At 42.5% G+C, this 14,249-nt stretch overlaps 2 protein-coding genes across 2 annotated transcripts in view; one reads left to right on the top strand and one right to left on the bottom strand.

The window, feature by feature from the left end:
* The window catches only part of HDGFL3 (HDGF like 3), a 72,890-nt gene that overhangs the window by 44,272 nt on the left and 14,369 nt on the right, over positions 1 to 14,249 (top strand). Inside the window, exons 2-5 of the mRNA XM_053888633.1 lie at positions 3,472 to 3,548; positions 9,002 to 9,140; positions 9,466 to 9,624; positions 13,329 to 13,475. Coding sequence (XP_053744608.1) covers positions 3,472 to 3,548; positions 9,002 to 9,140; positions 9,466 to 9,624; positions 13,329 to 13,475 — 522 coding nt within the window. The remainder of the gene's footprint in view (positions 1 to 3,471; positions 3,549 to 9,001; positions 9,141 to 9,465; positions 9,625 to 13,328; positions 13,476 to 14,249) is intronic.
* Positions 1,652 to 14,249, bottom strand: part of TM6SF1 (transmembrane 6 superfamily member 1) — a 57,022-nt gene continuing 44,424 nt past the window's right edge. The window contains exon 10 of the mRNA XM_053888627.1: positions 1,652 to 2,357. Within this exon, the coding sequence (XP_053744602.1) occupies positions 2,250 to 2,357 (108 nt within the window). The 3' untranslated portion in view covers positions 1,652 to 2,249. The remainder of the gene's footprint in view (positions 2,358 to 14,249) is intronic.

Raw genomic sequence — 14,249 nt, forward strand, 5'->3', positions numbered from 1 at the left:
AAGTCATATTACTATCTGTAAACCAATAGAAACAGATCTTTTAAGAAAATTATACCAATTTCTTAAGACCCTTCCCAGAAGTAGAAAAATGTTTCAAAATCACAGAAGGAGTAAACACTCTGTCAAGTACGAACACAGAGAGCTTATGGCTTCAGGTCTGAAACTTCAGCTACAGGTTAAAGGTAACATAAAATACACACATTCACTGATCTAGGTCTCAAAAGGACTCTTCTTCTGTCCAAAGGAAGCAAGACATTCTACAGACTAAAAGACTAACATACCAGATTCTTTGCCACGTCACACCCAAAAGACGGTAGGTCACCCTCGTCCTGTAATGGGGAATAACACATTGGCTGTGCGCAAACCAGAATCCTAACAAACATAGCTGAGAACTGGGAGCAAAAGTAAAAATACAAAGTCAGGAAAACAAACAGTAAAACAAAACCAAACAGAAACTGAAAGTAAAATTCTGTTGCCACTTGGTATTCACAGTAGGAGCCAAAAAACAGTGCCTGGGAGGTGCACTTTTTAATTGGTTCACGAAGGTGTATCTACTTGAACAACTTGTTATTCCAAAAATGCCAAAGTACAATTTTCAAAAAAGTTAAAAACAAGACCCTCGGGGCACCTGGGGGACTCAGTCGGTTGTGTTCGATCTTGGTTTTGGCTCAGGTCATGATATCAGGGTCATGAGCTCGAGCCCCCCGTGGGACTCTGGGCTGACAGGCAGCGTGGATCCTGCTGGAGGTTCTAGCTCCCTCCCCTTCCCCCGCTTGTGTGCACACTCTCTTGCGCTCCCTCTCAAAAATAAACAGGCAGAAAAAAAAAAAACAAGACTCTCAGTACAAGTCAACCTACTTAACACCTTTATAGGGGAACCAACATGGTTGTCAGGCCAGTTACTATATCGTTGACAATATTTATTACAGGGGCCACATTCAAGTACTCCAGAGGGGCCGGCTAAAAGGTATGAATGAGGAAAGCAGGCATTGACGCTCTCTAGAGTGTGGCGGAAGTGTAACATACTTGGTCTCAAGGTGGCATCTGTTGAACGTCTTGGCTAATGGTTTCCTTGTAGGAATGCTTGCTCATCCCTATCTGTAATATTTTTTTTCACACAAGCTGTTCTGGATTTTAATGTGAATCTTCCTGTTTTAAAGTGTTGGTAACTAATTCAGTTGAAAAAAAAAAAAAAAAACAACAACACCGTTGGAGCCAAACAAAATATATCTTCAGGCCAGAGATGGCCTGAGGGCCGTCGCTGTGCAGCCTCTGCAATAGATGTTACTCATGTAACATTATAGCAAAGAAAAAGTTCATCCAAAAGCTGTATTGACGGAAAGTTTTAAAAGATTTCTTTTTAAACTGTTTACTTGCAGTTTTTTTCTAAGTGTGAAAAAAAAAACCAACATGACGTGACAGTGTTTTGTCACCTGGTCACCATACGTTTCCATTTTAAGTTCTATCCTTGGTCCACTTAAAGTACAGTTACTCATTTTCTGGCGGTCTGTTTCACAACGGTGTGAATATCGTTAACACTACTGAACTGTATATTTGAAAATGGTTAAGATGGAAAATTTTATGTCGTGTTTTTTACCGTATATACGCACGCAGACACACATTATTGAACGTTTAGTGAATTTATTCAAATGAAGTTATTCATTTTAAACTGTCTTTGGAGGGTAGTATTGAATGTAACAGGAAAGCCTGGAGACAAGGAAGTACTTTGAAAGACCTGTAATGGCCTTATTAAAAGATCATGAGAACTTGTTTAGGGAACAACACTTACTAATGGGAATAGTGATCAATTTGAGAGACATTCCTGGAGCTGAATTGGGAGTATTTGGTAAAAAACTGAATATGGGGCTTGAGGAAATAATAAAAAGATTATCTAGGTTTCTTTCCTGGTAACAGACAATACCAATAATTAAGTTAGAAAACAAAACTAGATTCAAGGGAAATTAGTTCAGTTTTAGACAAGCCATGGGATTTCAAGATTGAAGGAGACCTAGAGGTCACCAAGTACAACCATCCCATTTTACAGATGTGAAAGTCAAGGCCCCAGGAGAGGAAATGATGCCTTCGATGGCACAGTTTAAAATCAGAAGCAGGACTTTACAAGTTCTAGACTCAAAGTTCATCTTTCCCCAGTACACAGAGTGTCTGCTCTGACACATGGTTCGTTCAGTTCAGCGACGAACTTGTGGGGTGACCCCCAGGCTGCTGCCACATGTGAGTGAAGGAGGCCCTCAGATCTCTTCCAGACATGGGGTATCAGGCCTGGTCTCTTGCTCTCTGAACTCCAGTGTGCCTCTCCTCTTTGTAGCCTTTTCTTTAGTTTGAGCTGCTTGTAGGACCTGGAAATAGAAATGGTTTGTAGACATTGGTAATTTCATGCCTGCAGTTCAACATAATCCTGTCAGAATTATGGGAATTCAAAGGAAAGGTTGGGGCTACAGATGGAGATTTGCAAATTTCTGTTTCTTGAAACATTGTAAGGAATTATGAATATGTAACTATATAATAGCCTAAAGAATTTGGACTTTATCTTATTAGAGGTTCTCAACCGTACATAAGAATCAGTAGGTCTGGGGGGGGGGGGGACTAAAGTAACATTATTCTTTTTTTATGTTTGTTTATTTTTGAGAGAGAGACAGACAGAGTGCGGGTGGGGGAGGGCGGAGAGAGAGGGAGACACAGAATCTGAAGCAGGCTCCAGACCCTAAGCTGTCAGCACAGAGCTCGACATGGGGCTCGGACCCACGAACTGTGAGATCATGACCTGAGCCAAAGTCAGACACTTAACCAACTCAGCCACCCAGGCACCCTAAGTATCAGTTTTTTAAAGTTCCAAAGGTTTCATGTGCACAGTTAAGGATGCTTTAAGCAATGCGAAACCATAGAAGGATTTGAAGCAGGGATGTGAGATAATCAGATGTGCATTTTAAATGTAATTCCAGCTTAAACGAGTGGAGAGAGACTTGGAATAGTCCAGGAAAGAGATGGTAATTGTTAATGACTGTATAATATTTCACTGAGTTAATTTTCCATAATAATTCTCTGCCTTACAGCATGTATGTTTCTAGGTGTAGTGTGTGCGTGTGTGTAAATTCACCGTCCTCTCCAAAAAGTGCCATCTTTTTGTTTGTTGTTGTTGTTATTCTTTTTAACTATTTTGCTAGGACAGATTCCCAGAAGTAATGCTATTGAGTCAGAAGAAATGAGTAGTTTTGGCTCCTGGCGATGTATTACCATAATGGTTATAATCAATTTACAGTGTTACTGTCCGTGTGGTGGGCCAAATACGAACTTTAGAATCACTTATAAGGTTCAAAAGAAGAAAAATTATTGGGATTTTGATTAGAATAATTTTATTTTGAAATTAGCAAGAAAATTATCAGAACAATATTTTGTTTATGCTATTTTACATGATTTAACTGAATATTTAAAAACTAAATTTATCTTTAACAGATTGATGAACTCCCAGAGGGAGCTGTGAAGCCTCCAGCAAACAAATATCCTATCTTCTTTTTTGGCACCCATGAAACGTAAGTCAACAAAACAACCTGAAATTTCAGCACCTCTAATTTGGCTCTACGAGACTACGTTGTTTATACCTGGTCTTATTAAAATGAGCACAATTATATAAAATCGGCAAGCTTAATAATGTATTTTTCTTAATGTGAAGATTTTTCATTCATTTTACTTACGAATGTTACTTCTGTGTAAATGTCGGACATTACCCAGAATCTCCTTTAGGACACCTGTGAGTCCTTGGGTGGTCTCCTTCCCACTCCCAGTAATTTCTTTTGTTGCTCTTGTATATTTCCCTTCTGGAGAGACTTCCTTCATTCATATTTCATACAACAAACTTAGGTTCTCTCAGGCCCTTTCAATTTGTTGAACCCTGAAGCAAACATACCAACTTAATAAGGTTTTTAAATTGTGTTGGTTAGAGTACAGACTAAACTGCTGGATAAAGGGAGCTGAAAATACAGCGTCTTAGATAGCAGAAATTTCTTTCTTTGCTTTGAAACAATCCAGAGGTAGGCAGGTAGCTCAGGGTGTGTAGACTGCTCTGCTCTGGGGACCCAGGTTCCTTCTGTCACTTTGTCCTGCCATCGCCTGGGGTGTTGCCTTGTCTGCTACTTAAAAACAAATGAAAACTGGCTCAGCAGCACCTGTACATCTTCCAGGTAGAGGGGAGTGGAGGGTGGTTAGAAAACATGAAGAACAGGACACTTGTGTGTAAGGAAGTTGCATATGTCACTTACACTTGCACGCACAGCTGTGGCAAAAACCTGGTCCTGTGACCACGTGTTGCCATCGGGAAATGGGAAGCATAGTATCTAGCTTAGGCAACTGTAATAGGGAAGAAAATTGGAAGGAATAATTCATCATTGAAAGAAGGAAGCTGGTTACTAGATACCAGGAGATGATGGTCAGTCTCGACACACTAAAAACGTGTGTGGTCCGTCACACAAGGACACAAATGGAATAGGGATTGTATGTGTGGAGGAAGCTAAAAACTGTCATGAGGGGCACCCGGGTGGCTCGGTTGGTTGAGCATCCGACTCTTGGTTTCGGCTCAGGTCATGATCTCACAGTTCATGGGTTCGAGCCCCCTGTCTAGCTCTGCGCTGCCAGTGTAGAGCCTGCTTGGGATCTCTCTGTCTCTCTCTCTCTCTGTCTCTGTCTCTCTCTCTCTCTCTCTCTCTCTCTCTCTCTCTCTCTGCCTCTCTCTGCCCCTCCCCTGCTTGCTCTGTCTCTGTCAAAATAAATAAATAAAACTTAAAAATGTTTTCTAGAAAAGAATACCTGTCATGAAATCTTACAAATCTCCAAATTCAGGGTCATCCCTTGTGCTTGTGTTCATTTGAATGCAGTAGGGCCAGGCGGGAACTTTTTCTTAGCTTGCTGCTTCTGCCACTCTGGTACCTTGTTCATGCTCGCCTCGAAAGAGAGCTAGCCAGGGGAGAGGGGGCCCTTAAGACGTATTTATTTCTTGTCTTCGTGTGAGAAATAGTTGCGTTTCTTTCAAGAAGTTAGTTTTATCCTTTTTTTGTTTTTATCTAGTAGTCACTGTGCAATATCCAGCTTGCCATGATTTCCTCCTTAGAGAGGTTGCTAGAAAGCTTAGAAGTAAATGTTTTATCTATAATAAGCGCAGAGGGCTTCGTGCTACGTATTTTTACATTCGCCTCATTCCTTTCTCCATTTTGCATCTATACCATTACTTTGCTTTTTCTCTGAGACCTGTTTCCAAATGATTTGATCGTATTTCTGGGACCTGGCAGGATTTAAGAAACAAGATTATCCCTCTTCGTTATATAGGACAAATCAACCATTTACTAACATTGTGTGGTCACTTCTCTTAGTAAACATTTTCTGGGCATTCTTTAAAGCACTATAAATAAAGAGCTTACCACCTGGTGTGCAGCTGGTGAGGGTAACAGTCATCCCAGTGAACAGTGTGAAGGGTTTCCCGGAACCGATTCTTAACGCATTACTAATCTAAGTCAACGGCATCCTTCCGAGGCTCTGTTTAGTAAAAGTAGTTCTACCAAGGAGCAATATAATATAGTTCATATGTTCGTTTTTTACTGGTTAGATTATACAGAGGTAGGTTTCGAAACATTTAGAGGAAAACTAACTTCAAAAAAACCTGCCAGGACTTTGTTTCAGCAGAGCATTTATTAGGGATCGGGTGTCCCTGAACCTGAGATTATACGCCCTGGCAAGTACCTAATGTTCAGCCCGTCTGTGGAGGCAGAGTACACGTGGGTGTTGCTCGCTCCTGTAGACATGGTGCTTAGCACAGCGCCTGGCCAGTGGGAAGTGCTTAAAATAATAGCTGTTGGATGAATAAAATTCACTAAATGAAATAAAGGTGAGGAACTTCACAAGAAAGCTGTGTGCAGGCCAGCCAAGCACCCCTGAGCAGACTAGAATTTTCCTCAGAACATGGCCTGGAATTTATTCTAACGCCCAGACAGTTAGGTAATTGGACCCCCAAATTCTTCTGTTCCATATAACTTAACCCCAGTAGTTTTCGTCTGGACAATTTTCAAGACAGCCTTGGCCAGGAGAAAAAAAAAATAACATCCTTAGAGCATGGAACTTTGGACAATTTTGTTTTCTGGCCTACCCTTTAAGGTTTGTAAAACATGCAGGAAAATTAACCAATGGGGAGGAGATTTGATTTGTGGAATTATCTGTCTATATTCTAGGAAAAAACATTGTGTATCAACAAATAAGTAGTTGTTTCAGAACAGTTCATTCGGCGTTCTTCTTTCTGGCAACAGCTGGCGTGGCCAGTTGCATATTAACCCTGCCTCCCGTGGCAGCACAGAAATACAGGCAGGCCCTGGCGAGCATCAGTAGCTGACGCGAACCTCGGGCAGCTTAGCCCGCAGTTAGCTCCTATACGTGGCGTCAGAGGCCGGAGAAAAGTCAAAAGCCATGGTCTAACAATGCAGGACACATTTCTCTAAAAGGAATATCGACAAAGTCCATTTCTTTCTCATGTTCAGTTTGTCAAGCAAGACACATATCCTTTGATTAAAATGTCCAGTAACCTGCAAAATTATGTCTGGATTCAGTGAGATAGAGTCATGTTGACCAAGCTGTCAAAGGTCAAGGAAGTTTTGGTGGTCGGGGGCAGAAAGCTTCCTTGGGTGTTTTCATCAACTTGAAAATTTCGATCAGCTAGGCAGTGAGGAATTAGTACGAAGCCCCAGTCAGAAAGTGGAATTTATAACACTCAACAGTAACCTATTAAATAATAGTCTCAAAGTTTCCAACATCTCTGCAGATAATTTCCAAATATATACCTCCGGCTCAGACCTTTCCCCTGAGTGCCAGAATCGCCTCTCCTGCTCCCTACTTGACCTCCTCACTTGGATGTCAGACCAGGTTTCAAACTTAACATCGAAATCTCAGCTTTTCACCCTCAAATCTTGTTCTCTCAAAAATCTTTCATTCCAGGGGTACCTGGGCGGCTTAGTCGGTTGAGCATCCGACTTCGGCTCAGGTCATGATCTCGCGGTCTTTGGGTTCAAGCCCCTCGTTGGGCTCTGCTGACAGCTGGGAGATTCTGTCTCTCCCTCTCTCTCTGCCCCACCCCTGCTCACTCTCTTGTCTCTCTCTCTCTCTCTCTCTCTCTCTCTCTCTCTCTCTCTCTCAAAAATAAACATAAAAAAATTTTTTTTATATAAAAAAGAATCTTTCATTTCAGTAAACACCAAATCTGTTCTTCTCATTTCTCAGTCTACAACCTTGGAGATAACCTCAGTTCTCCATCCCTCTCACGTGCCATCTCCAGCCCCTTAACAAATCATGTTAGCCCTTTCCTGAGAGTGAATTCAGAATCCTGCGCCTTCCCACCGACCGCACGGCTTACACCCTGGCCCAAGTCACCGGCATTACCTCAGTGGCCTGATCTGTCTCCCTGCTTCTGCCCCAGTGCCCTCTCCTTCGGTCTGTTCTCAGCACAGTGGCCAAAGGGATCCTGTTAGAACACAAGCTGTCACTTCTCTTCTCAAACCTTTCGTGGTTTCTCGTCTGACCCTGAGCCTCCATAGCGGCCTTCGAGGCCCACCTGATCTGTGTCCTCACGTCGATCGCTGCCTTGTCCGCGAGGCCGCCCGTGACCTCAGTGTCCGGGGTTGTAAAGTCCACCCCTGGACTCGCCACCCCCTTCCCTGCTTGGTTTCTTTCAGCACGCGGTACCATGGTTTTTCCTTCCGATTTTGTCCGAACCCCCGCTTGCGCTCCTAGACCGCGTGCTCCCTGAGCTAGGGGCGTTCGTCTGTTTCCCCCGGAAGCCGCAACACCGCGGTGGTGCCTGACTGGTTCGAGGCGTCCGCTCAAGTCTGTCTCACGGCTGGACACGTGAGCCTTAGTTTGGAATGGAAGATTCTTGGGTGTCAGCCGGGATGCGGGCCTCCGCTGTCTCATTCGCCAGGTTGATGTCACGGGTGGTCATGCCGCAGACGCTAGCGTGAACGCTCCGATCTGTTAGCCAACGGCGGGATTTATTCTAACTGACTTTCTTTTTATGGCTGTGATTCGTCTAAGGTAGGGTTGAAATTGTGTAACATTGTATCTATTTGTACTTCTGATTTTTTTCTTGTTTAGTGCCTCGTTAAACACCAATGTGATTTTTTAATTTACAGAAAGAACAGTGAATAATTTGCTAATGTGGTATATAGATTAGCATAAATAAGGCTTAGTTTAAGATGATGATTTAAGTGGTCAAAGGGGACATCTTTAAAACTACCTTTGTGGGGCGCCTGGGTGGCTCAGTCAGTTAAGCTTCGGACTTGGGCTCAGGTGGTGATCTCACGGTTTGTGAGTTTGAGCCCCGCGTCGGGCTCTGTGCTGACAGCTCGGAGCCCGGAGCCTGTTTCGGATTCTGTGTCTCCCTCTCTCTGTACCTCCCCTGCTCATGCTCTGTCTCTCAAAAATAAATAAACTTTAAAGGTTTAAAACTATCTTTGTAACTAAAAGCCAGTTTTAAAACAAAAATAATTTGGTAATTTAAAAGTAAGATCAGGGGCATCTGGGGGCCCAGTGGGTTGAGCTTCCAGCTTCAGCTCAGGTCATATTATCACGGCTTGTGAGTTTGAGCCCCACGTCAGGCCCTGTGCTGACAGTTCAGAGCCCGGAACCTGATTCTGATTCTGTGTCTCCTTCTCTCTCCCCCTCCCCCACTTGTGCTCTCTCTCTGTCTCTCAAAAATAAATAAATGTAAAAAAAAATTTTTTTAAAGTAAGATCAAAGCACAGTCTAGAGTTGCTGGTTTATGTAGCCAGCTATCTATTTTTTCTGCTTTGAAGTGTATGTGTAAAACATTTTGTGCTACGTGCCTAACTCAGAGGGTTTATTATACTTTTAACTTGTTTACTAAAATAGGCTCTGACACCTTTGTTGATATTGATATTAAAAATATTGTACCTTTGAAGGTCAAATGTATCCTATTTCTAAAATATCTCTGCAGTGCATTTTTAGGTCCCAAAGACCTTTTTCCATATAAGGAATACAAAGACAAGTTTGGAAAGTCAAACAAACGGAAAGGATTTAATGAAGGATTGTGGGAAATAGAGAATAACCCAGGAGTGAAGTTCACTGGATACCAGGTAATGGTTTGCTTCGTTGTTAGATCTCATTTCTTCGGTTTTAACTCTCTTTGGGGTCTTTGTTATATGTCCTCTTATACTAGTAGTTACTCTCCCATCTATTTGAAATCAGAATTTAGCTCCGGTAATATTTTGGATTAAATGTAATTCTGTTACTCAAGGGGGTTCAAGTCAAGTGGTCACTGGAAGATTGAGGTTGACAGTCCTTTATTTTGCAATCTTAAGAGTAAGCTGAACCCTTTTAGATTAAAATAGAATGTTTTTTTCACAGTGTCCGTGACAATTTTTCAAAAATGTAATTAGCCAATATCTTGTTATTTCGTAGGCAATTCAGCAACAGAGCTCCTCGGAAACGGAGGGAGAAGGTGGAAATACTGCAGATGCGAGCAGTGAGGAGGAAGGGGATAGAGTGGAAGAGGATGGAAAAGGCAAAAGAAAGAATGAAAAAGCAGGCTCTAAACGGAAAAAGTCCTACACTTCGAAGGTGCCTGAGAACCATTTCCATTGTTATTAATGTTATATGCACATTCATTAGATGACCTTTAATTCCTCCATTGGGCACATAGAAATATACTAGCTCTGTGGAGCCTCTGCCTCTAGGGACAGTGATACAGCCAAGGGGATAGGACAGGTGACCTTACACGTGAGGGCAGCTGGCTGTGGACCCTTCAAGGCCGACGTGGCACTGAAAATACTGCCGCTCAGTAGTTGGAGAAGGTCTGTTCTTCAGCCAAGGGGACAAGAGCAGGTGTGCCTCCTACGGTCACCTCCAAATGAGCTCTGAAGACTTTAGGAATATAGGAGACCCAGCACGATTGAGGACAAGTCTAGGTAAATATAAAGATACACCCTTAATCTGTCTTTCTGCTCTAAGGAATGTACACATAATACATATAAATGAAGAGAGGACTCTGAAGGAAACAAGTGGTAGGAGAACGTTCTTTAGATAGAGGGCGAGGCCTTTCTGAAGAGAAGAGGCAGAGTTCATACTGAGGCCCGAAGAAAGAGCTGGGGGTGGGGGAAGGGGGCGTGTGTGACAGAGCAGCCCAGATGTGACGCAGGAAGAGTCTGGCCTGGCCTGAATTTGAAGAAGACCAGCGTGGTTGGGGGTCATGACCCAGAGGGAGAGGCAGGCAAAGGCTCAGTCATGGAGACTTGTGCGCCACCTTAAGGAATTTGGATTTATTCCCATTGTGACGGTAATAGGAGTGACGTGATCCTAGATTTACAAATGAAAGTCTAGGTTTTTCACAGTAATCCAGACATACAGTTGAACAAACTATGGCATTGTAAAAACTGTTCACCTTTAGAAACGGGAAGTAAGATAGATAGATCTTTGAAAACCAGAGATTGGTACAAGTTTCACTATAACTGGTCTGTCACACGATTGAATAAATTACTTCCATTTAGATTCTGGTATTTAGTAGCTGGACACCAGACTTGGGAAACTCCTTAAGAACCAAGTCCCAAGACTTTATTCGATGATCAGCATTTTCTTTTACAATCTGTAAAGTCTACCCCACAGGCATATAGGTAAAAATGTATGAATACATATTACTTTGCACCTAATGAAAAACATGGTATTTGCCTTGGATGGGGATACGGTTTGCAAATCACAAAAAAATAATTAGAATTTTCCTTGTCAGGCTGTACCTTCCATTGCATTTTTAAGCTGAGTTTTTTTTTAGCATTTTGAATTTCACTTAAACACCCAATCGAATTAATTTTTTTTAATTTATGATTGCCTGCTGAGCTGTGCAGCGTATTGTACCACCCTCCGTTATCTAAGCTACCTGACGTAGTAGCAGCGTTTAATAGTGTGGATTTGGGGCTTTTGAGTGTCATTATTTTATTGCTTGTTGTGGTGCCCAGAAGTAATGGGGCTCATACCTAGTGCGGGTAGGTGATTTAAAGCAGTGAAGGGGTAAAGACATAACTTTACTTACTGAGGTTTCTCTGTGTTCAGTTAAGGGATCATCTTTTTTTGCTTTTCCTTCCAGATCACAACTTTCACAAGCACTTAAGAACCGTGACTTTCTTTTCCACTTTTTACTGTTTTATTTATTGTCAAAAGAATTATGCACAAACACAAAGACTTTGGAAGAACATAAATGGTTTTTCATTTTCAGTATTAACTGAGAACCTAGCACAGTGGTTCTCAAACTTCCACCTGCGTCAGAACCATGTGGAGGGCTTGTTAAAGCACACACTGCCCAGCCTCACCCCCTGAATTTCTGTTTCAGTAGGTCTTGGGTGTGGGGTCTGAGAATTAAAGTTTTAGGTAAGGCTGATGGCTCTGATCTGGGAACCACATTTAGAGAAGCGCTTACCTGACGTAACCTGCTTGTTGTCCTTGACTTCCCAGATGTTTCCTTTTTTCCGAATATGGTGATCTTTTCCTACCCCCCCTATTTCTTAAAGTTGAATAATCTTCCTTTGCCACTGAAAAGCAGTGGTTCACAGTGAAAAGCAGATCTGAACATAATTGAAGATTTATGTGTATCTCTTTGGCAGTAAGTATATGGATGATTCATATATGAGCCATCACAGATCCTGGAAAATTATAGGTCAAAATATTTTGCATGCACATTACTGCATAAAGTAGGGCAAATCAGAGAGCCTCACAGCAGAGTAAACTGATGATGGTGCTAAACTACTAGTAATCTTAAGTTAAAAAACCAAAGGTGGCAACAGTTGGACACAACCAATTCAGGAGCACAGTGATGAAACAGATAAAGGGTCCCTCCCCACAATTGCAGGAATTGCCCTGATCTGAATTTGTAGCACAGTAAGAGCTTTTCAGGGTTCCCAAATACAGCCTGGGGGCCAGGTTTCTTAGAATGCTGACTGTGGCTCGACAGCAAAACTTGAGGAAAGGCCTGATTCTGGTCTGTGTAATGCCAAATTATAAGGCGTATAAATTCACTCGTGGGGTTACTCATAAGTATCCTTTGTAAGCATTAGAAATTTTAGGGAGTTGTGAATGATTACCTCTAAGAACTGTAGGTCAGAGGTTATTATTTGAGAATTACTACATAAAGCAATTACTCTATTTCGATAGTTATACTGTATTTACTAGGAAAACAAAAAATATTCTGCTTTTTATGTTGTCCTACTTGATCTTAGCTTTAACGGTAGACACTCCATGTTTGGATTATTAAATCTCTGCTTTTCCTTCGTGTGAAAAGTAAAGATGACCTCATTTTAAGCTGACATTTCGGGCTTGGTTGGTAGTTTCAGTTAAGTAAAACAGGAGCAATGTAATTATGTGCTCTATCACAGAGCTAGGAGATACTTTCTCTTTGGGAGTTGTATTTAAAATATTGATTGTCTAAGGAATCTCCAATTTGCTAATTCATTTCTGGAAGACCAAAGGTGACTTGGCCAAACCGGTTTTGCCTCAGCTCTTATTTGCCAGGTGCTTAAAGACTCTTAAAAGTCCTCAAAAAGGACATGTTAGTGAAATGCTACATTTTACTTTCTTAAAGATGCACAGTGGGGCCAGCTTTTGATCCTTTTAATGCTGTTCTGCAAAGCAGCTTTGGCTATAAACTAATTGTATTTTCGTTTTCCTTAAGCTCATCTTGATTTCAAATGCATGGTGATAAAAAAGCAGGGGGGCGGGGCTAGTTCCCTTGGGTTCTTAAATAACTGTCTGCAATTTAAAAGAGTAAAGTAGTTTATATTACGTGGATCCTGTCAACCAAACAGCTTCAGCAGATTTCTTAACATGAATACTCCTATATCATGTGAGATAGTCCACCTCACTCTGTGGACCTGAGTTTCTACTGTAAAACGACGAGGAAGGACAGGACGGCCTTATGGTGCCTTCTCACTCTTAGCCTCCTAAGGTGGTGTCCATCCAGCTACTGTTTATTCACGAATAGTGTCCTGGGTACACGAACCTTTTTGTACTGCTTTTAACATGGCACCGCTGGAAAGGACTAACAGGTCATGTAGTTCACCTCTACTTCCCTCTCCAGCTTGTTACCCTGAGGCCCAGCGAGGCGAAACGATTCGCCCGGGCCACCTCGCCCAGCCTTGGCACGCCGCCTGGTTGCACTCGTATATCCGGTGGCGGGGCCACAGAGACTGGCCGTGGGTCAGCCGCTTCGGCAGCTCTTACTTGCCCTTGTGCGTCAGGATTTGTCCCTTTGACTCTAACTTCTAACTTGTCCAAACGTTTAGAAATCCTCTAAACAGTCCCGGAAGTCTCCAGGAGATGAAGATGACAAGGACTGCAAAGAAGAGGAGAACAAAAGCAGCTCCGAGGGCGGAGACGCCGGCAACGACACAAGAAACACAACTTCAGACTTGCAGAAAACCAGTGAAGGGGTAAGGACGGCGTGTAACCTCCCTGCCCTTCTAACCTAGAAGATGCTAGAGATCAGCAGTGCTTCGCAGTCACTGGTAAACACTGTCCTAGTAGATGGAGAAAGATTCTCAGCCTGATACGTGGATGTGCACGCAGCTCCTGGATGAATGATTAGCTGCCCAGAGTCTGAGAACAAAAGAGAGCCAGGTGGGAAGTGCACCTGCCTGTCAGTGTGGAACTCTGTGAACAGTTCATTCTTTTTTAAACTAACTTGAGCAGCTTGAGTCTTTTCTTTTTAGCGTTTATTGACTTACTTTGGGGGAGAGAGAGAGAACACTTGTGCACAAGCAGGGGAGGGGCAGAGAGAGAGGGAGAGAGAACACTTGTGCACAAGCAGAGGAGGGGCAGAGAGAGAATCCCAAGCAGGTCCTGCCACTGTCAGCGCAGAGCCCGACCTGGGGCTTGATCTCATGACTGTGAGATCATGACCTGAGCCAAAATCAAGAGCCAGGCACTTAACCGACTGAGCCACCCAGGTGTCCCAACTTGGGAGTCTTTTAAAAAGTAAGATGTGAAACACTGAAATTATGAAATGCCATCTCAGAACTTTACAGTTAGATTTATTTTATTATAAGATGAATGGCATGTCCAAAATAGGAGATTTCATGCCGCCGTTTCTTTCCTAAAAGCAGTTTGTCTGGACTTTCATATACCCACAGGGCTTTAAGTATTTAAGGATTCAAACAACACGTGAACATTGGTATTTGAAGTACTGAAGGGGAAGACTTGTCCAC

The sequence above is a fragment of the Panthera pardus genome, unplaced genomic scaffold (assembly GCF_024362965.1).
Source record: "Panthera pardus isolate Hobbes unplaced genomic scaffold, ASM2436296v1 HiC_scaffold_23, whole genome shotgun sequence".
In the NCBI taxonomy this organism is placed as follows: Eukaryota; Metazoa; Chordata; class Mammalia; order Carnivora; family Felidae; genus Panthera; species Panthera pardus.